Consider the following 21,748-nt stretch of genomic DNA (forward strand, 5'->3'; position numbering starts at 1 on the left):
GCATGGGGCCCTGGCCTGCTAGACCTCAGCCCCCTGTGGTGGGCCATTACTGCTGCCCCCAGGCAGAGGGGCCTAATTGGCAGGAGGGCATCAAAACCGCCTGGCATCCCTCGCAGACGGTGGCAGTGCTGGGGAGAAGATCTGGGAGGAAGGACTCCTCATTGAATGACCAGGGTGAGTGACCTTGGGCAAGTAGACAAACAACTCTCAGTCTTTTTCTGTTTTGTTTTTAAATCTGGAAACCGGGCTGTAAGTCACAACCATTTCCAGAGTGCAGGCGATCGGCAGGGACGGCCAGATGGACAAGTGACAAAGCTTCTGCATTGGCTTCATCAGGACCGGAAGGAGCATTGCTGGGGTAGCAGTGAGGGGAGGGGGCACCTGCTCCTTGAGGAGGACAAGATGGACAGTCCCTGTCAGAATGCCTCCTGGAGTCCGCTGGCTGTTCAGAAGCCAAGCCACCCCCCTTTCCTGTGCAGTCCCAGCTAGCAACCGTGAACTTGATCTCGGAGCTAAGCACTACCCTGGTGCCCACTCAGCCTCTTGCCTTAGCATCTGCCCTGCCCTGTGTGTGCTCTGCTTTTTTTTTTTTCTGTGTTCCAGTGAGCTCCTCTGTTGTCCTGAAGACTAAGTTCAAAAGCCCAGGTCTTTCTCAAAGTGGCTTTCCTGACCCAGATGGTCCCTCTGTATTTCCTCTCCTGCCACTGCCCCTTATCCCCTCACCCATTATCTATCCACTCACCTGCCAGTCTACGCATCCATCCGTATATATAGCTACATGCCTATCTATGCATCCATCCATCCATGCACTTACTCATTTCCATATCTACCCACCCACCCACCCATCCATCCATCATCTATCTCTATCATCTATCCACCCACCCACCCATTCATCCATCTATCTCTATCATCTATCCACATGCCAATCTATTCATCCATCCACCCAATTATCCATCAATCCACTTACCCATTTCCTCATCTGTCCATTCACCTACTCATCTCCTTACCCACCTACCCATCTCTCATTCATCCGCCCGCCCACACACCCATCTCAACCATCCTTCCCCATCCGCATATCCACTCAACCACCCAGTCATCACATTTCCTGACTACCTTCTGTGTTTATTTCACTGAAACTCTGGACAAATAAGGGTTTCCCTAAATCAGCAGTTCCTAACTTTTTAGGAGTTACGAGCACTATACCTAAAACAAAAAGCAAAATGCCCCAAACCAAAAAACAACAAAGCCACACACATGTGCACATCCATGTCAGATGTGCAGATGTGCAGATTCTTGATGGTCCTGGAGCTTGGCTATGGTCCTGAGGACAGGAACACCATGATACAGTGGGGGACTGTCTTGAAGAAAATTGCCTACCGGAAGTCATGCCTCATTCCAGGGGCAGGCCCACCAAAGTGACTGAGTACCATCAGTTATCCCTCGGGGTAAGGCTGAGGGGCTGATGGGCCAGGATGCTTCACTGTCAAGGGGCCAAGTCCCGCCCTTCTCTCTCTCCCCAGGGCCACTTCCTAGTAGACTTTGCCACTGAGTCCCATGAGGACAGGGCGGATGGTCTCCGCGGCTCACACAGGCAGGCACCTGCAAATGCTCCAGAAGCATTTCCTGCATGTATTCTGATGGATTTCCTTGTCTCCAGCAGGAGGGTTCTTCTTATACTTTAAAAGAAAGGCTCGGCCCTGCCACCAGATGCCAGGGCCTGGGGGTTGCTGGCCTGCTTCAGGGAAATGTACTAGGTTGCCAACGAAACTGTAATAACCATGGGAACAGCAGTCAAGCTCATTGGTTGCTCTGAAGCTGGGGGAAGGGGCCTGGCTGATGTCCTGGCTAGGGGCAGGCAGAGGCTGGACTGGCACTCACCGTTGGTGGTGGGGGATGGGAACCTGCCCACCTCACTGAGCAAACTCATCTCAAGTTTATAACTAGCACCACCCCTCACACTTGGCTTTTAAAATCATTTCTCTAACATTTAGGGAGGAGCGCATGTGAGTGACACAACGCACTCGTGGTGGCCAGAGGACAATCTGTGGAAGCCGCTTGTTTCTTTAGCTGTGTGGGGCCCAGGGATCAAACTCAAGTTTGGGGACGGTGACAAGCACTTGTGTTTTCTTCACAGAGCCACCTCCGCTACTGGAAATTTCTCCATGAAACAAACACCAATAAAGAGACTCCGGTGTGTAATCCCTAAATGTTGGGGCTCCGGTGCTGGCTGCTCCTCTCCCTTGTCACCTGGGTAGGTTGTGATATCCGCAATCTGGATACAGAGAGCTAATAGCTGTGTGCTCAACACAGCAGCGGATTTCCATACATCCCTTATCTTCACAGTTGCTCAGGAGACAGAATTATTCCATTTATCGACAAAGACACAGGCTCAAAGAGGGGATCAGCAACATGTCCAAGGTCACCCAGTCCAGGGAGCCGAGGACAGAGGACTTCTAGATACGTGGCTTCTGTGAAGTTAGTTTCCACAGCCAAGAGGAATGGGTCCGCAATTCTAGCTATACGGGGCCACCTGGGATTAAATAATCCACAAGAAGGGCCAGGAAGTGGCCTTTCTTCCTTATTTTTTGTTTTTTTGAGACAGGGTTTCTCTGTGGCTTTGGAGGCTGTCCTGGAACTAGCTCTTGTAGACCAGGCTGGTCTCGAACTCAAAGAGATCCACCTGCCTCTGCCTCCCTAATGCTGGGATTACTGCCTGGCCAGAGTGGCCTTTCTGTCCTGTCCTCCCCACCCCTCTTCTCTTTCCCTGGGCTGGAAGGACAATGACTCTGCTTTCATGTCCAGCAGTCTGTCACATGGCCAACAGTCCCTGGGTGGCTCACCCTGAAAGGACAACCTAAGAGTCCCCACCCTCAGGTCTTCGGACTATGCCAATTCACAACGATGCCTAAGATGCTTGCAGGTACCATGGGACAAATTCTCCTGGTGCTAGGCAACTTCTCTTAGGCCACGGGGGTTTTTACAGCACAGGAAGGAACAGATGGGAATGATCTCCTGAGCCCCTAAGGTAGAGAGGGTACCAGAATGAAGATGCGAATACAGCAGGCTCTCAGCACACCTCTGGCTTACTCTTGTCCACACACCAACCACAAGCGTCCTAGTATATTGGGGTCATCAACCTTCCTCCCACTGTGGGCTCTGGGGAGAGGCGGTGGGCATGTAAGCACTTAAAACTCAGCCCTGGGTCAGCCCTTCCCTTTCCGCTGCTGCAGCAGCCCTGGAGCTGGGGACAAACAGTACAGCCTCAGAGACCAGTCACATCCTCAGCTTTCTTCAACCTGGGCAAACGCTGAGTTACCATGGTGACGCTGCAGCCCCCAAGATGCAGTGGTTGCAGACAGCATGGGTGGTTGGAGGGCTCAGGGCTGAGGGTGGACAGTCTAGACCAGGAGGCCAGGCAACTGGGTGGGGGAGGAGGGAAGGGAGGCCTCCTCTAGGCCTGGCTGGTAATTGCTGCTAAGTGAGGGGCTGTCATTGAACCCAACATGTGAGCGGCGAGGGCCCACTCCACACCCTGTAATTACCGCACCAGACAGCAGTGCCAGCTTGTGTCCTGGAGAGGGGGGCGGTGCAGAGTAGACAGGAAGCTCTCATCCACCTGAGCCAGTGGCTGCGCAGCCCTCTCCTTTGCAGGAAGCCTCCCCAGCATCCACCCCCCTTCCTGGCTCTTCCCACATCATTGGGCTGGAACAAGAGCATCCTAATCCTGACCTCGGAGTTTGCAGAACCCAAGGCGGGCAGGAGCCAGATAAGGTATCTCTGGAGTGCTGAGGTAGGCTGGGACCCAAAGCTTATCACAGTTCCTGCAACTTTAAGGGCCTCAGGCAGTTATGGCTGCTCCTGGGCTTCAGACTCTCAATTCATAGGGTTCCCTTTACAGCAGGGGGTGGGCAAGAACTCACTTTTAGAAACCAGATTTTACTGGGACGTAGCCACGCCCCTTTGTGTCTATGCCATGTTAGGCTTCTTTCCTGCTTCAAGTTGCAACAGACACCATATGGTCCCCGATGGAAATATTTACTATCTGTCCCTTCCAGAAGTCTGTGGTCCATGCGTTCTGGGCATAACCAAAGGAGCTCTACTCGCTCCAGCTCTACCCAGCGCCCCTTCTGGGTTTTTGCCCAAAGCTACACAGATGCCACTGCTGTCAGGCACCCTCTGCTGCCAGGGTTTGGGCAGGAATGGAGCAGGCGGGGCTGGAACCATAGTGTGGGTCGCTGGCGCCACCTGCTGTGAGTGCCGGAAGCACTTCTACAGGGCTGCCTCCTGGGCCAGCGGCTCCCCCAGCTGTAGATAGCGGCTCTCCCAGCCTTAGACAGCAGTGGAGGGGATCAGTCTGGGAGGTAGGTGCAACCATCAGGTGCCAGGCCACAGGAGGGCTCAGCCCCCACAGCACGGCCCTTTTGTCTTCCACTGTGGTCTAGAGACTCCATAACTTGACCCACATTCCAGAACCGAGTCCCTTCTCTCACACAGCGGCCTTGCATCCTTGTCCAGCTGCTCAGTAAATCCTTTTCCAGGTCTTGGTCTCTTGGTTCCTGACAGTGTTTTAAGAATACATACATAAGATTTAATCTGTAACATTCTCTAGAAAGCCTGGGATAGACATTATCCTCTTTTCTTCTTTTTTATTGTTTAAAGATACACAACCTACAGTACCAAGAAACCAAGTCATCCGCTTAAAGTCACACAATGAGTACACACAGAGCCAGAATGCAAATGTAGGCTGTGAAGCTAGTAAGGTCTCCAGACGATGGTACTGGACAGATACTCCTTTATTTCTGGTGGTGGGTCCACAGTGTGGCCCCAAGGATGCGTCTGGGGCACAAAGAGTAGCATGAGCTAGGAGGGCAGGGAAACAGCCCCAGGCAGGGGAAGGAAGGGGAGGCCAGGCCCCAGGGCTCGCTTGTGCTCATGCCTCAGGCAACATTGGGCCGTGGAGGAGGAAATCATTACCTCAACTATAAATAAATCTACTCTCTGAGGAAGCTGTGGTCCAGGTGATGAGGTCCAGTCTCCCCATGACTCCTTCGAGAGGCCCTGCAGTCTGAACCCAATAACCTGAGAGCTACCACACATGTCAAGTTCATCCAGCCCTCAAAGCCACAGTGGAGAAAACGCCACTGGCTTCCTTCACTGCCAGGTCAGGTCCTGGGTGATGGTGGCATTCACTTTTGGACCAACCTCCACAGGAAAGGGCAGGAGCCGCTCCCCATTCCTACCAGGGTCCTACAGGTGACTCTGAGACCGCCCCTTGCAGCTGGGCTCCCAGCCCCCACCAGGGAGCCAGCAGTGCTGGCTGCTTCAGCTGCTCCTGGACTGGTCACCATCGCCCCTAGGTCACAAAATACTCATCGTCGTCTTCCTCCCGCTGGCTGCTTTGGAGCAGCAGCTCCAGGTCAGCGCTGGGGCCCAGGCCCTTCGTGAGCTTAGGGCCACCATCACCTTGGGGTAGACACACCACAGTTACTGACCTAGTAACCTTTTCTGGAGGTGACCCCTATGTAGTCCCAGGGAGGCAGCGCCATCTGGCACATGTCCCGGGCTACAGCAACAGTCGGTGAGGTGGCCGGATGGTGGGGCAGTCAGTGATACTAAGCCAGGGGAGGAGGCCACCGTACCTTTGGAATGCAGGGCCTTGAGGGCCACGTGCAGGGAGATGCCCGAGAGACAGAGGGCAAAGCCCAGCCAGTTCAGGAGGCTGATCTGATCGCCCAGCAGGTGAGCCGCCAGCAGCAGAGTGCAGACTTCCTGTGGGCAGAGGCAGGGCGTGGGTTAGAGCCGGCCTGACAGGCTGACCCTGGGAAGCAGAGACCTCTGTGCCCAGCTCACCGGCCTGTAGGCTACCTGGTGTTACTGAGACGCAGGGTGCACGGGTGCTTTCCACAGATTCCCAGCAAAAGCAGAAAGAAACCCACTCAGGCCCCAGAGGATGACATAAGTGTCCCACAGGAATGAGAAGTCTGCCATTGCTGGCACCCATATATGGACAGCCCTCAGCATGGCCTTGGTAAGAAAGGCCTCTCTTCATCATAGCCAGGAGACCTTATACTCAAATGTTTGCTTTGGGTGTCACTGTTCCAGCATGGAGTCTACCTGTCCAGAGGGAAACTCCTCCACACACCTGACCCGTGTGCCCAACTCTCAAGGCTGGGCCTTCTCACTGGATCAACCCAGACATGCTCCAGGTCACTGCCATAGAAACCTGCATCTCCGACTGTACGCACTGGCTAGAAGGGGCGCTTCCTCAGCTCTGCCCGGGAAGTCATGGCACGTCCAGGGCAGCTTTCTCCCACCCTCCCAAGGTGCAGAAACGGGCTGAAGCTGCTAAGAGAGAAAGAAGCCTCCTTCTAATCTGGGGTCACGTCCCAGTGTGTACCTTAAAGATGCCAGCGATGGAGAGAGTCAGACTAGATGTTCTGGAGACCAGGAGGAACTCAGAGAAGCCCAAACCAAAGGCTAGAATCCCGCCAAGGAAGAGGCTGCCGAGAACCCGCAGGAGCAGCCCTGCATCTTGGAAGCGGAAGATTTTCTCTGAGGTGGACAAATGGAGACCTGAAAGCAACAGGGAGAGCGGGAGGCCAGGCCCTGAGTGGCGTGCTGACCCTTCTCAGTAACCTCTGCACCTCTTCAGAGTGGGGGGTTGGGGGCGACACCTGGCTTGCTGATTGCCTGAGGTGGGAAAAAGGATGGGAGGGGCGGGTAAAACAGTCCCAGGCAGGTGGCCTGAGACTCAGGGACCACGGTGGCATTACAGAACCCGGGGTAATGCTCGTCCTGCACGTCCACTATCAGAACAGGGAGGAAGGACTTGAATCTGTGCACAGAGGCTGACTGTACAGGACTCCTCACTTTAGATTATGTGCATGTGAGTACATACATGTACACACACACACACACACACACACACACACACACACACACACGCACGCACGCACGCACAGTGCCAGGATGGAACTCAGGGCTCACGTTAGGCATACGCTCTACTGCTGAGCCACACAGCTCAGCCTGAATCTGGGACTTGCTACTATGAAGCTATGTATAGACTTGGGTGGAGAGATGTCCCCTTTTTGGTTATTGGTTTTCCTACTGAGAGAATGACAGAATTGCCACTAGACTGTCATTTCTCCAACAAGCAGTATAATATAATGAACATAACTCAAAAAACAAAAACAAAACAAACTTCAAAAAACAAGAAAGCCCAGAGCAGAGTGTGGTGACACACACCCGTGACCACAGCACCTGGGTGGTGGGGTCAGAGGACTGGTTCAAGGAGAGCTACAGGAAGCTCAGACCAGCCCGGGCTACACAGGGCTCATCTCAAACCACACCACACCACACCACACACATGTAATTACATGAGAGCTACAGCCCCTTGCTCCACACTGCACAAAACATCAGTCTCTGCTTCAGTTTTTGGAAGCCGTGGCCCCTCCTTAAAGAGCTCCCAGGCTTTCCCACAGCAAGGTCCCCAGGGTGTGTCAGAGGGGGGGGAGGTCAGTGTCTACTGGGCACAGTAGACACAGGGGGAGCTGAAGGTAGACACGAACTCTGTGGGGTTGAGGAGGGGAGGGGCACAGAAATTTGACCACAGTGCGGCTGGCCTGGCCACGTGGGGCCATCTTGTTGGTGCTGGGTTCAGCGGTGCTGCAGAGGCGGTGGCAAATGGAAGGGGATTCGGGGAAGAGCAACATAAGTAATGAAGGCGCTTGGGGGATTAATTTACCAGAGAAGATTAAAGGGGCTAAATCCATGCAGCTTTGCTAAGTGGTGGCGACCAGGGGCTTTTGGATGAGGTTTGCAGAGCAGGGAACAGCAAGGACGCCTGGGGGGGGGGGGGGGCGTGGTGTTTGCTACGAGGGGCATAATGAAGGAATGGGGAGAGATTTTAAAAAGGAAAAGCATGAGGTTCCACACACAAGTTTCCTGGACAACGGGGCTGTGGAATCATTTTCTCAGAGAGGTTGGAGACGCTTCGCTGCTTGAAACTTAAATGGATGTGGGATGGAATTTTCGGTAATGACCCTGAGGACAGCTGGGACTCTGAGAAGGAGGGTAAACAAGGGACAAAGACTAATCCCAAAGCACTGGAGAAAGGAAGGCAGCAACACCCTGCCCACCTTGTACAAGCCCCTGGCCTGGCCTCTTATCTGGAACAACTGTCCATGTACCCAGGCTGTCCCCCTACCCAGCTGTGGAAGTTAACACTCCACCCATGCTCCCTGAGCACACACAGCAGAGCCTCCTGCCCTGCTCCCCAGGGAGCCCTGGTGTCATCATCAAACCACACACCCACCACTCAACCTCTACCATTCCCCCTTTCCCACCCAAGCATTCCTGGACAGACCCTGACTCTGCTCCCTGGGAGCCATGTACACCATGTGACAGTGGGCCCAGCCTCCTGACGCCAGGCTGTTGGGCACCAAGTCCACTTTGCTTATGAGCTATGGGACTCTGGGCAAGCTTTCCCCCTTGTTTCCTTCTTCTGCCGAATGGGGAAGAAAACAGTCCTCCACATCTGGTTACAGAGGGAATGAAAAACGGGTGCATAAATAGCTCAGGCACGCCTGGAGTTGTCCACACCCTCTGCACTGACTCCTTGTATTTCACACATAATTTCTCGCACCCTTGTCATACGAGACTCTAGTCATTCTGTGTGTGTCTGTCTAGTCCCAAACCACAGCAGCTGGGGAGGGACTAAGTTCTAGATCTGGGCAACCTCTATGGCTAGCACTGTGCTGAGCTCAGGGCAGTAATGTGGTATCTGCTGTTCTGCGGTGCCCAGAGGTAGAAGATGGAGCGTACCTTCAAATACAGCAAAGAGAGGGAAGAGCCCCAGAAACATGAGTGGCTGCAGGTGGAACATGGTGTCGATAGGATTCTGAAGGCCTACAGAACAGGACACGGAAGGTTGTCAGACCTAGCCTGGCGGCCTACGTCTGCCCCACCCCCACCCCTCCCCAGGGGCTCACCCAGGTCAGCTTTCTGCAGAAGCATCTGTGTAAGGGTCCAGCGGATGCCGCCGATGAATGATGCCCCCAGCACCAAGGCAAAGCCCTCCACATTGAACTGTGTGGACTTATAGGTAAACATGAAGAGGCCCCCAGCGATGAGAAGGACCACCAGGATCAGGGCTGCACGCTAGGAGAGGAACAGTGCAGCTCACTGGGGGCTCCAGGCACAAGCATGTGCCCGATGTCGAGCTGGGGACAGTAGCCGTTCTGTGCCTCATCACGTCCAGAGGTCCTGGCTTACTGACAGACACAAGGCTGACACACAGCTGGCATGTTTCTGATAACATACTTACTCTGAAATATTAAAGTACTGGTGTGCTCATTCCAGGCTCCAATTCCGCCCCCCCCCCCCCCCAACAAACAAAATAACACCGAATGGCTCCATGGGAACCCCAGGTCCCCCGGCCAATGCTGGCCCTGCTGCACTTGTTTCTAAACCTCCTGCCATCACCTGTATCTATGTCCCCTCCCAAAGAAAGGCATTTTAAGAGACTCGGGGCAACAGTGCACTGTCACCGAGTGACAAGCCACTGCTCTGAGTTCCTCTTTCATCCTGGGTATCTGCAGTGACCGGAGGGAGGGTCATGGGGCCTCACCAGCTCCTCCAGCTTGAAGATCAGAGAGAAGATCAGGATGAAGAGCACGGCAGACGATTTGGTCATTGTGTACCTGGAGCAGAGATTCCCACAATGCACGACTGCAGACCCCCATCCGATGGCAAGCAGGCCCCAAAGAGCAAAAGAAGCAAGCAGGGGTGGGGGTGGGGTGGGGAATGGGACAGGAACGGAAGAAGCCTTTAAGAGGAGGGGGGAGGAGCGGTGGTCTGATGCCGCCGAGTTTACTGAGTTCTGTTCTCTACCTGGTGGAGACTAGGTAAGAAAGGATGACAGACCATGGACAAAGAGAAGCCAGGACTACACTCTCTGAAGCCGGGCGTCAGAGCTGTGACTGCTAAGTGGCTGGGTTCTGACGGGCAGTGTTTCACTGCCTGGTGCTCCACTCTGCGGCCTGACACCCCCAGCCATCATGCCACCTCACCAAGCAGCCATGGCTGCTCTGTCCAGTCCCCTGGCTTGCCCTTGCTGCCTGGCAGGTGGGTACAGCATATCTCTCTGCACTGGCTTGTGAAAGAGCTGGAGGCTTCTTGGAATGCTGCTGGGTGCCAGCAAGGAGCTGAGGGGGCAAGGGTGGGTCCCAGAGACTGATGGAATAGTTGGCCCGTTGCTGGCAGCACAGACTGCCCGCTGGACTGAGCAAGTGAGCTCAGCCTGAGTGGGGGCTGAGGGCGTGGCCCGTACTCACAGTGACACGGTGATGTAGAGAAAGCTCCAGTTGGACAAGCCCACATCAAGTGCTGTTGCCAGTGCTGTGGGGACAGGGGACGCCCAACGGGGCAGTCAGCGGGCAAGCATGTGGCTGAGGCACCTGAGGCCCTGCTTGCCCTTCCTGTCCACCAAGCAACGCCAGGTTAACACCTGGCCAAAAGGGTCCATCCTGATTGGCTAGGCCTGTCAGTCTCCTCTGTGAGTCCATCCTCATTAGCTAGGCCTGTCAGCCTCCTTTGTCAAATAATTCAAACAGCTCCAGACGAGAGCATTAAACTGATCCTGTGGAACTGCTCGAGGCACCTGGCTCTCCACAACTAGCCTGGCCTGTCAACTCACCTCCCGCCCCCTCACCGGCAGAGTTCTCCCCTTCTGACTTCATCCTCCCAGGGCCAGAGGCTCCCATCCACCCTCAGGTCTTGCCCGCTCAAGACTAGTCCTAGGAAGTCTTTTAACCCCACCTAGCATGGCCACCATGGTGAGGCCCCCGTGAGCCAGCAAGGATAGAGATGCTGAGCGCTTTGCTGAGATGCACCAGTGGGAGAGGACTGAGGAGGGAGGGGGGCGGGTAGGGCATGGCCTCAAGGCCATAGGGCTCCTCTGCTTTCGGGCTGGGCTCTCCAGCAGCCCCCTCACACTGGACCCACCTGTGGGCGCCACTCTCCTGAGGTAGTCAGTCCAGCTGAGCACCACACGGGCCCTGTGGCTGGAGCACTGAACCAGCGCCCTGGACAGGGCCGAGAAGAGGAAGATCACGGCCAGGTGCAGCATGGTCATGAAGAGGGGGAAGTGGAAGCTCTGTGGGGCCCGAAGCAGACAGGGGGATGGAGAGACGCCTCCTGTGGTGGCGGGGCCGGCCCCGCGCCTCCCCACTCCCTACAGTGGCGGGGCTGACCCAGTATCTCCTCTCCCGCCTCTGGTGGCAGGGACTAATCTAGGGCTCTGTGTCAGGGACTCAGCCACAGAAGGACCTCTTGGAACAAGGGGCTAGTCCCCACTGTGGAGGTCTCACAGAGGAGTAGCAGCTTGGGGGCTCAATGCTGCCCAATTTTATCAAAACCTGTTCTTCGGATGGATGCTTAGCCCTCTCAGGGTCAAGGTCCAGGAGAAGGCACCATGACCCAATGCAACTGCAGCGACTACAGCCACCTTGAGGCGTCCCTGTGCTGGCAAGGCCCGGTTACCTTTGTCAGCCACTTGTTGTAGAAGGTGATGCCTATGGAGAAGCAGTAGTAGAGAAGGACCAGGCCCACGGTCAGCACTGCCTTCCACACAAAGGCCAAGTCGAGGGCCCACCTCCCCATCCGTGGGCCAGCAGGAACAGGAGCCTCTCCTGAAGATGGTTGGCAGAAGAACCAGCAGCTGGACCCCGGCTTTCAAAGGGCAGCTCCCCTAGCTGGAAGAGTCCTCTTCACCTCCATGATGTGGAACGTGCAACGGCCCCCGATGGAGTCCTCACCTAAGGGGCCGATGGCCAGAGCCAAACTGCTCCATGGTTAGCTGGATGCGGAGATCGCAGGTCCCCAGCTCTGCTGCTGCAGAGAAGAGAGGGAGGGTCTAGCCATGGTGAGAATGCAGAGGCCATGGGTCCCACCCCAGCACAGGCACTGGAAACTCTAGTGTACATGCAAACTGTCCTCCTCGGGCTCCCACCAAAGCAACCTTTCAACAGGTAAGTGAGATGCTGCCAGACTCTTCTTCAAGCCTCCAGCAGCTCCCAGTCACCCTCACAAAGGCCAAAGCCTGCCTGGAGTTCCAAGGTCTAACCTGGTCTAGTCGGCCTCTGCCAGTCTGTCCCCGGCACAGAAGGGATGGAGGGGGCGGTAGACTGGGTCACCCTTCTGTCCTTCCTCAGGGACCTGACTACAAGCCACCACTGTTCTACTTTTCTTTTGTAGCAACTAGGGAGTGTGATTTGAGCAGGCCTTTTTTTTTCTTTTCAATGCTGTAGACAGAACCAGGGTCTCATGCTAGGGCCCTGTACCAGTGAGCCTTACCCCCAACCCGTGAATGATGCTGCTGTCCTTGCTAGGCTGCACTCCACAAGGGCCTCACACACACAGCATTCTCTATATTCTCCTTTTGGCCTGATGACCCCATGACAGAGTGTGTGTACGGGAATTCGGGGGACTTAACAGGTTTTGAGGAGCTAAAGGGGACCGGGTGTACCTTGCCCTGGTCTCCAACAGCTACTCCCAGAAAGCAGGTGCCTCCCAAACCACATTTCCACTTGTCAGTCAGTCCAGTAACACCATGAGTGCCCCGAGCAAGCCTGGCTCAGGGAACACTGGGGACTTGGCTCTGCCTGGGTGAGCCTTGGAACTGTTCCGTGTACTACAGTTGTTTCCTCCCCTCCATGCTGGAATGACAGTTCCTCTGGGAGCCTTCTAGAATCATGAAATCAGACCTTTCCCCTTCCAGTCTGTACTCTGGAACCTGTTATCATATCCCCTCCCTGAGGGCAAACTGGGCTGGCTCTGGGCTTTGTCAAAAGGACTCCTGGACTGTGGCGGAGTTTGGACTGGAACTCTGGGTGTTGACCTGGAGGAAGCTCCTGACACTCAGTGAGCAGGGACTACAAAGGCCCTGCCCAAGAAGCTAAGAGGGTTTTGCATTCTGAGCATCTCTGATGTTCACAAAGGCTTCTGATTTCTGTAAACACAGTTTTCCAGGGCCCTACCACACACGGAATTGCTATGAATACTATGCGTACTATCAAAGTGGAACCAGGGTCTCCATTCTGGAAAACCCACTTTGTTGACAACAACTCATATCTCTGGGCTGCTGACACGGGCAGCTGTGAAATTACCCTTATGGCAGGCTCACTTCTGTGTATTCAACAGCAAGAGGAACCCATCAGTGGCCTCCCTGTGACTCCAGCACTACTCTGACGGACAGAAACCTTTTATTTTATCATTAATTACCTTCCCTTCAACTATGGTTTGGGTCCACTGGTTTTCAGGTTAATGAAGAGACTGCAATTAAAAGACATGGTGGGTCCAGGGGAGAGGCAGTGCCCTGTTGGTCTAATGCAGCCTTGCATTTTTTTCTCAGTATCTGTTTTTATTTAAATTAGAACAGCCTTACATACTGACACACATTCTGCAGGCTAACATCTCCCCAGCATGCAGCCTGCTGCTGGTTCCCATGAGCCCTAGAGGCAGATCCAACTGCTGACTGGACTTATTCAGCAGGGCCACTAATCTCGGCTACCCTGCTAGACAGCTGGGGACACAGGCTCTAACCTAGTTCAAACAGGCTTCAAAGTCCACACTCTCTCTGCTAGGGCTCTGCAGCCTGGCACTACCAAATCTTTCTGGGAGAGGTCAGTCCTATGTACTGCAGTCATTAGCAAATCCCTGCCTCTACCCACGGGGTGCTAGAAGTATTAGGTCCCAAACCCCAAGTTGTCACAACTAGGCTGTGCCCAGAAGTCACCTTGTAGTGCTGGCCTGCAGGAAACACGCCAGGCTCCCCGTGAGCCACTGCCTCCCCTACCCAGGAAGTGGCGGGGCATCTACATGCCAGGACAGCCTGTTCCCTTTTCTCTCAACTTACTGGTCCACCTACTTCTGATCTCCTACTTGGCACTACAGTGCCCTTTGTCCAGTGTTCTAGCCCTCCTTTCCTTCAGAGAGCTTGTCCAGCTCCCCACCTCTAGGGGGCACCATGCAGAAAGTCGCCTATTCTATCTGCAAACACAAAGCTAGAAAGGCCTCAGCCAGAAAGGCCTCCAGGAAGCAGCCAGCCACTCCCTCCACGCCTCAACACAACGCAGTGGTTTGCCTCACACTGACTGGATATACAGACATGAAACCTCTAAGGTCCTCACCCTCACTCTGTGGTAAGGCAGAGCAGGCATACAATCACATCTGTCCAAGCAAAGGATTCACAGTCTTCTTTTTCCCAAGAAGTAGCAGCTACCTCAGAGCAGGTTGGCAAACACTGGCTTCCCTCTCCTACCTCAGCTGTAACATCAAGCTTTGTGTAGCTTAGTGCCTCAAAGCACGGGCTCTAACATCACAGATGCAAGCAAACCCTCTATGTCCACCTGCCAGAGATTCCAAGCTCTCCGGCTGTGTGGACTCGGGTTCTCTAACCATATGCTCTTCGGGCAAGGTCGTCATTGGCATGAGAAGCAGCACTTGACAGTGACCCACAGTCACCACAGCTTTCCAGTGCCGGGCCCATTCCCTCACCTCAGGCTGTCAGGTTGTTCACGCAGGCCACGGCTAGTCTTTGCCTGTCACCTGTTCAGGGACCAAGTTCCTGTGACTCCCTCATGAAACCGACCACTTCCTCCTCGGAGATCTACTGGGTGTAACTTGTCGCCGTCTCTGGAGTCTTCTGCTTTCTGGACAGCTGCCTGCCCAGTGCCTTCTCTCCAACTAGGCCAATCAGAACTGGTCCCTGAGGGGTGGAATCCCTCTTCTGTCTTCATTCCCATCCCACCAAGACCACCCCAACCTTCCTGTGGGAACAGAGGAACCTAACCGTCATTTAGGTAGCTCCAGTTGGACCCCTCAACCTCAAGGTGCCCTGAGGAGCTCTCTTAACATTCTTCAGGTCTCTGTCCTAGAAATAGTCATCCTAACAAGGGGCAGTCATCAGTGAAGTCATTGCTGTCCCCCTGCATCCCTCATACCCTGCCTGTCAAGTCCACCTCTAGCTGTCTGCTGTCCCCCCCCACTTGCCCCCCTTCTTCTCCACCACCAGTCTGAGCCACAGACACCTTTCACCTACTGCCTGCACTTCAGAAAGAGCCGCAGGCAGGTGTTACGGTTAGTGCTGTCAACCCGGCAGTCACCTGGGAGATGGGCCTTGGAGCACACCACTAAGAGATTCTCTAGGTCAGGTTAGCTGGTGTGAGGGGATCTATCCGCTTGTGGGTAGCCCCCGCCCCCGACTGCATAAAGGGGCAAAGGGACCCTAGCACGCATTCAAGGCTCCCTGCTCCGGGGCTGTGGATGCAACGTGGCCAGCTGCTTCCAGCTCTTGCTGCCCGGACTTGCCCACGATGGTGTGCACACAGAATTGTAGGGAAAAGTAAGCCCTTCCTTTCTTAAGTTGCTCTACCACAGCAACAGGGAAAGAAAGTAAGACAGACGGCTTCAACAGACTCGGAGACCCTTGGGCTGGGTCCCCAACAAGTCCTCCTCGGATGCCGCCTGCCAGAGCTTTGCAACCTCCACGCTCAGCCGTGCGCCCAACACATCAGCGGGTGTCCTCCTCGGTTACCTGATGCTCTGGGCTGGCTCCTGTCCCCCTTCCCCAGGGTCCCCACTACGTGTGGCACTTCCCACCGCGTGACGTCTGTGTTTGCTCACGTGTCACCCGCTGCGCCTGCCCGGCAGTGCTCGTCTAGTTCCAGGGGGACGGGCCCAGGGTCACGAGAGGATTAGGGAAACTGAGGCCCGGGACTGGCGGTAGCGCAGGGGACCGCCCACCGCACGCCCACTTACCTCCGCCCAGGCGCTCGCTCCGGAGACTCCTGCCGGAAGCTCGAGCTAAGCCCTGGGCCGCAGAAGGCGAGACTTCCGCCGGAAGCCGGCGAGGGTGGGTGGAGCCAGAGCATCTTTCTCTAGCTAAATCGGTCACTGCAGGCATTGCAACACAGTGCCTCGGTCTTTCCCTAAACTGGCACTGGGAACGAATCATATATACTAATAACTCTCTCGTGTGCTTTTCTTCTGGGACCTCAAGCATCTGGGAAATGGCATGAGGGCCATTAAATTTTAGAAACGTAGAAAGTCTGGGCAAAGTAATAATGGACACTTGTGAAATTACATATACCTATACATTTGTGAGAATTATTCAGTAGGTTGAGAAGGTGAAGATCGTCCCAGGGGGAGTGGAATCCAAAAGGAAGGGGTGAGAAGAGTGTAGTGACTTCAGAACGCCATCTAGCACACCCAGATTTGAGTCATTTTAGGTGCGGGGCACGTGAGCAAGAGAACCTCTAAGCCACACAAGCTAGGGCTGCAGACCCACGCTGGCCAGTTCTCTGCTACAGCTCTTCTGGGCTCTGCACTAAGACTGGCTGCAAACAGGGATTCTTGCGCATGACTTGGCTGGGCTCCTGGCTCCTAGCAGAAGGCTGAAGGCCAGAGTGTAAGCTGTGCTTTGTACGGTGCTGCTGTAGGCTGCTGCCAGCTGGCATCACGCAAGTATTAGTTCATTCAATGCTTCCTAAAACCTACAATGGTACCCATCGCAGCCCAAGGTCTTGGCTTCATTCAGCCCTCAAGGCCTGCGTTGCATGCACGTTCTATGCCTTCTGAAAGCGCCTGTCCTCACCCCCTTCTGACAGTGGCAAGGGGAAGTATTTTCATCTATTTTCATCACTGCCCTCATTCAAGCTTCCCAGCTACCAAGGCTGCTGATGGGAGCGAGAGCTTAAGACACCAGCTGGAAGGCTGGGCACCGAGCACAGGCAGCACACGGGGCGCACAACATGTCTTCTTTGAAAGGCACAAGTACTCGAGCTGTTCCCTGGCTGTGTCCCTGGCAGGGAAAAGAGGGGGATGCGATCTTGGGGGTGTACCCAGCAGGGCTGAGCGGAAACACTCTGTCCTGGCCCCACAATCTGTAAGCATCCTTAGCCAGCAGGTGTGAGTAGTCTGTGCATGACACAGCAGGATAGGTGAGGAACAGAGAGGAGGGGCTCCCGGAAGGTGGCTGGGGCGCCCCAGATGCTCCCAGGCACAGTGGAATGAGGGCTGGCAGGTGACTCCCTGCCCTTGGGGTGGGGGGCAAGTGCAGAGGAACAGGTGTTTATAGGAACCAGTCATCATGAAAGAGTATTTATTGAAAACACTGTCACTGACAGGAACCCCTTGGCTGCTTTCTGGTTACAGTCCTAGCTCATGACCAAGAGCATTACATTTTTGCACTCAGTTTTATCTTCTCTTAAACACTCTAACCTAGGATGGGATGATCTTATATAAATATATATACACGTCTGTATAAGTATGGCCTATAGTAGAGAAAATATATAGTACACTCTTGGTCGGGTAGTGCTACCATGCCAGGCTACCAGTACTTAATACCACCGTGTTAGCATGCGTCCAAGGAGAGAGGCTGTGCGTGTGCTTCAAGTGCTACAGCACCAGAGAAGGCCCATGGCACAGCTGTGGCCCTAGCCGCTTCTTGAAATCATGGCTAATGGCAGAAACCACAGCGCCAGGAAGGAAAGAAAGGGAAGGCAAAGTGCCCCGAGTCTAGGGGCAAGAGGGAAGCAAACAGAAGGGTCTGTACCTAAGGGGCATGAGAACATCCTTCCTCAGCAAGGGAAAGGTAGAAATGGAGGGGGAGAGCTGCGAGGCCTCAGCCTGACTCTTCCTGCAGTGTTCCTGGAGACTAGACAGCAGGCCTCAGGCTGCAGGCCTCTGCCTGGCTAGGGTGAGACCGAGTGCTTGGGGAAGAGATTGCTACCTGTCCTGATGCCTGCGCAGGCAAGAGAGGTGGATACCTCTAGAGACAGAGATGTTAGGGCCAACCCTGAGGCAGTAGCATCTTGGCACAGGATGAGACCAGAATGAGCCCTCAGAGACCTATTAAGCAAAAGCACGGGCCTGTCCTTGCTGAGCAACCTGAAGATAGTCACTCCAAGGCTCTCACCATTCCCATTTCCCCAGTCCCCTTGGGCAGCCTTCCTGAGTCAGCTGCAGCCCACATGGGTTCTCCAGAAAACTAGAGAAAGAGGATGGTCATCAGTAAGTCCAGTTCCAGATGCAGACTCAGGGTGGGAGGCAAGAGCATCTTGAGTTCACTCCTCCAGGCCCGACCCCAGGCTCTGTGGTGCTGAGGAGGGCAGCATGCCCTGACTTCTTGACTCCTAGTGAATGGGGACCAAGAGAAGCTCTGGGTCCCATTGGGATTGAGGAGTAGCCACCACGACCACTACTGAGTCTGTACAAGTAGAGGGCAAGGCACAGTCTGCCAGTGTCTCTCCTGAGCCGCAGTCCCTTCCCGCTCATCCGTAGTGATAGACGAAGTCATAGCTGCTGGGCTCCTTGGGGACTGGTGGTGGTGCCTCAGGAATCTGGATGTTCTCCAAGTCCAGAAGCCGCAGCTTCATCTCCATGCTGAGCAGTGTGTCCAGGTCGCTCTTGGTCAGCTCACTGGACATGTCCTTCCCCAGGAGGGCACTGAGTCCATCAATCCAGATGCAGTACTGTGGGCAAGTTGCAAATGTCACACAGTGGCCCCACAGGCTGCAGTGGGACTCATGAGTGCTGTTTGGTAGCAATCAGAATACGTAAAACTCATAGGAGACAAGAGCAAGGACAGCTCGGAGATGACTGCCACTAGCAACTGAAAGATTTTTATGGAGAATTTATGTGAAAACTTTAAAAACTATATGAAATGTGGTTTGCAATGCAATTAAGGGATACGAGAAGATGGAAACGGTACTGGAGCAGTGAGAAGAAATGGGAGCAGTAAGCACTCAAAGAAAAGATAAGGAAGCAGACAGGGACTCAGCAGTGCTATTTTGTTTTTTTAAAAAAGTCAATTATGTTAAAGGATTTTTTAAAAGGGAAGTACAAAAGAAATTGGCATAGCTTTCATGGTGGAACAAGCTTATGACACCCAAGCACTTGGGAGATAAAGGCAGGAGGATCAGGGATTCAAAGCTAGCCTCAGCTACACCGTAAATCTGAGGTTAGCTCCAGGCTATATGAGACCCCGTCCCAGATAAGCAAAACAACAACCACAACTATGCCAGAAGCTCTTAGAATGCAATGGTACAGCAGACACTATGCTCTGCCAATCCCTCTGATGCTGGTTTCCTTTGTGCTCGTTCACTAGGCTCTGTTACCCTAACAAAGCCCTACTGGCCCCAGTATCTGCTCCTCCTGAAGCCTGACCCCAAGTGCTCAATGACAGGTGCTCAGGTAACAAGGAGTTGGGCAGTAACATCTTCCCGAGCTACTGGAGAACTGGGGTCCCTTGTTAGGAGGAGCACAGCCTAGCTCCACAGCCTGATTGCATCTGCCCATGTAACTGAGATTCAACTCACCTGGGAAGATGTGACTGCAAGATTACAAAGCGGGAAACCATCTCCGGGTCAGGCCTAACGATCTAATAATAAATAGCCAGCTGCTCCTAATGAGTAAGGTGGAAGGCTGGGGGGTTGGGGTGGCGCACCCCTTTAATCCCAGCCCTCGGGAGGCAGAGGAAAGCGGATCTCTGTGAGTTCCAGGCCAGCCTGGTCTACACAGCACACACACAAAGAAAAAAGGTAAAGTGGTGAGTCCAACCTAGTGGCAGAAGGCCCACAGACTCGGCAATCCACTGTGGCCACCTGCTTTCAGGGGACACTGCTGTGCTGGCCACACCTCCTCTCTGGCTGAAGAGCCACACTGAGGGCACTGCTGCTCAAGGCAGTGTGGTACAGTGCTTACCTCATACTTATTAGGAGCGATGAAATTCAGTGTCTCATCAGGGTCGTACAGGATGGAGAAGGCCAATTCCAACACCTCCTACAGAGAAAGAGTTTGAAGGATTTGGAGCAATGATCAGTTATGATGTTACCAAGGTCCCTTACAGCCAGGTGTGAGTTAACTGACCTACTCCCTGACACAGTCACACCTAAGAGGTGGTAGTAGCTTTTTAAATTTGGAACTCAGTGTGCTGGCTGCCTGGACCCCAGCACATGGGAGGTTAAGGATCTGAGATGAATCTGGGCTACATGGGGAGACCCACCCTCCTCAAAAAACAAACGAACAAATTGCAGCAATGTATTTTTAACATGCAGAACCTCAGATGCCATACAATACACCACCCCACGTTTTTATCTTATATCCCAAGATGACTGGCTTCCTCTTTCTGTGGTGCTGTTCTCAGTACCAAAAAGTCCTGAGAGTTAAAAACCCCAACAAAAAACAAATTACTGACGAGTTGAGACAGACTGAACATCAGGAAAATAGCTGCAGTTCAAAGAGTCACATGTGACTGGCTTAAACCATGAGCTCACAACAACATTAAAAACACAATGTTGAGACTTAAAGACAGGTCACCAATGTGCGGTACAGGGAAACAACTCGCTGCCGTTATACAAACCAGTTCTATGAGAGGGGAGTCAAGCTGTTAGCCTTTCCATAAACTACCGGAGGGAAGGCAGCAGCACATAGGGCAGGTTTCTTCACTGAGAAGTGGTTCAGGCCATTAGTAACCGGGATACCCCGAGTATGCAAACCTTAGCTACTGAGCAGCTACAGTCTGCTGACATGAGGGAGCATCACCCAGCCATTATGGGCCTCCTGATAGGCCCCAGTGCCATCTAGGATACGGCCATGCCAGGGCAAAGTCAAACCTGAACCAAATCAAACCTCTAGGTCCCTGTGCCAATTTACAGATCGGGGACAGAAGAAAAGCACACAGCGACAGTCAGCAAAATCTGGACTCTAGGAAATGACCACATAAGCAGCATGGTCTACTAGACTAATAAACTGCAAAGACGGGGAAAAGATGGAGGGGGAATGCATGAATTAGAGATGCATACACCACAGCAAGCAAATCGACCAGAACGGATTCAAAACGGGGTACAATGTGTGCACGTGTGTGCATATGACATTCATGAGACAGCAGGTGGACATTTCAAGACCAATGGAATATTTAATATTAAATAGTTGCTTTTCATCTTCTGCTAGGTGTGGCATGTGATTCTGTCTTTGTGTCCTTTAGAGACACGCAGTAGATACTCATGAATGAAGTGGTATGCCACTTGGGAGTCTTCCAAAGTCCAAAGGAGAAGTGAGCGACAGAATTTGCCAGGGTTGCTGAGGCTGGTGAGCTGTGCCCTGGGGTCTGTTTATTTTTATAGTGTTCAAAGCTCTTGACACTGAGTGTATAGGACTAAATCCAGTGGGAGGAGTCAGTGTGCACCTAGAACCTGTGTCTGCGGGAATCACAGGCACAGCCTCCCCACTCACCTTGTTCTGTTTCAGGGCGCTCTTCTCTTTCATGTGGGGACAGTCTTTTCCAGTGACAATGGCCTTAATATCTGCAACAGGAACTGATAAACACCGGGAATTAACATCTGGAAGCTGATGCTACAAGCTGCTTCAGCACTGTCCTCAGTGCTGGCAGGGACGCCCTGGGCAGGGTACCAGGATACACAGCCCCCAGGCTCAAAGGTCCTTCTAGCTCAGGGAGGTGTGTGCATGTGTGAGCCTGCCCTACTCTTCAGGCTCTCCCTGTAGACCCACTGTGAGTCTACTACTCCCTGTAGACCCACTGTGAGTCTACTACTCCCTGTAGACTCACAGGTGCTACTTGGGTTCTTCTCCTTCAAGGAGTAGAGCCTTGGACACCCTTCCCGCGTCCCTGTCCAATAGTGAAGGCGGGAACGAGGCCAAAGCAAATGGCATTGCAGCCATCAGTGAG

The 21,748-nt window shown here is 53.7% G+C and overlaps 2 protein-coding genes across 8 annotated transcripts in view; both read right to left on the bottom strand.

The window, feature by feature from the left end:
* Positions 1-4,019: 4,019 nt before the first annotated feature.
* Slc35c2 (solute carrier family 35 member C2) lies at positions 4,020-15,909 on the bottom strand. Of its 6 annotated transcripts, none has more exons than XM_021235891.2 (10): positions 15,820-15,909; positions 11,542-11,892; positions 11,005-11,155; positions 10,335-10,398; positions 9,629-9,701; positions 8,991-9,159; positions 8,824-8,907; positions 6,398-6,573; positions 5,640-5,769; positions 4,020-4,556 (listed from the first exon to the last, which is right to left on the bottom strand). In XM_021235891.2, the coding sequence occupies exons 2-10, from the start codon at positions 11,659-11,661 to the stop codon at positions 4,399-4,401; spliced, it is 1,125 nt and encodes a 374-aa protein (XP_021091550.2). In that variant the 5' UTR covers positions 11,662-11,892; positions 15,820-15,909; the 3' UTR covers positions 4,020-4,398. The 6 variants fall into 6 exon arrangements, with proteins under 6 accessions (XP_021091550.2, XP_021091553.2, XP_021091554.2 ...); XM_021235894.2 differs by having other exon boundaries at positions 11,542-11,889; positions 15,820-15,890; XM_021235895.2 differs by lacking the exon at positions 15,820-15,909 and adding an exon at positions 15,685-15,808.
* A 1,238-nt stretch (positions 15,910-17,147) lies between these two features.
* Positions 17,148-21,748, bottom strand: part of Elmo2 (engulfment and cell motility 2) — a 56,346-nt gene continuing 51,745 nt past the window's right edge. For both annotated transcript variants that reach the window (XM_005084974.4, XM_040732643.1), the window contains exons 19-21: positions 21,295-21,377; positions 19,765-19,842; positions 17,148-18,533 (exon numbers count right to left, since the gene is read on the bottom strand). In XM_005084974.4, the coding sequence (XP_005085031.1) occupies positions 18,333-18,533; positions 19,765-19,842; positions 21,295-21,377 (362 nt within the window). In that variant the 3' untranslated portion in view covers positions 17,148-18,332. The remainder of the gene's footprint in view (positions 18,534-19,764; positions 19,843-21,294; positions 21,378-21,748) is intronic.

The sequence above is a fragment of the Mesocricetus auratus genome, unplaced genomic scaffold (genome assembly GCF_017639785.1).
Source record: "Mesocricetus auratus isolate SY011 unplaced genomic scaffold, BCM_Maur_2.0 Super-Scaffold_100028, whole genome shotgun sequence".
NCBI lineage: Eukaryota > Metazoa > Chordata > Mammalia > Rodentia > Cricetidae > Mesocricetus > Mesocricetus auratus.

Coding starts and splice junctions, on each gene's coding strand:
- Slc35c2 (XM_021235891.2), bottom strand. CDS start 11,661: ATGGGGAGGTGGGCCCTCGACTTGGCCTTTGTGTGGAAGGCAGTGCTG. Junction 9,702..10,334: donor CTCTACATCACCGTGTCACT/GTGAGTACGGGC, acceptor TCTCTGCTCCAG/GTACACAATGACCAAATCGT. Junction 5,770..6,397: donor CCATCGCTGGCATCTTTAAG/GTACACACTGGG, acceptor CTCTGCCCACAG/GAAGTCTGCACTCTGCTGCT.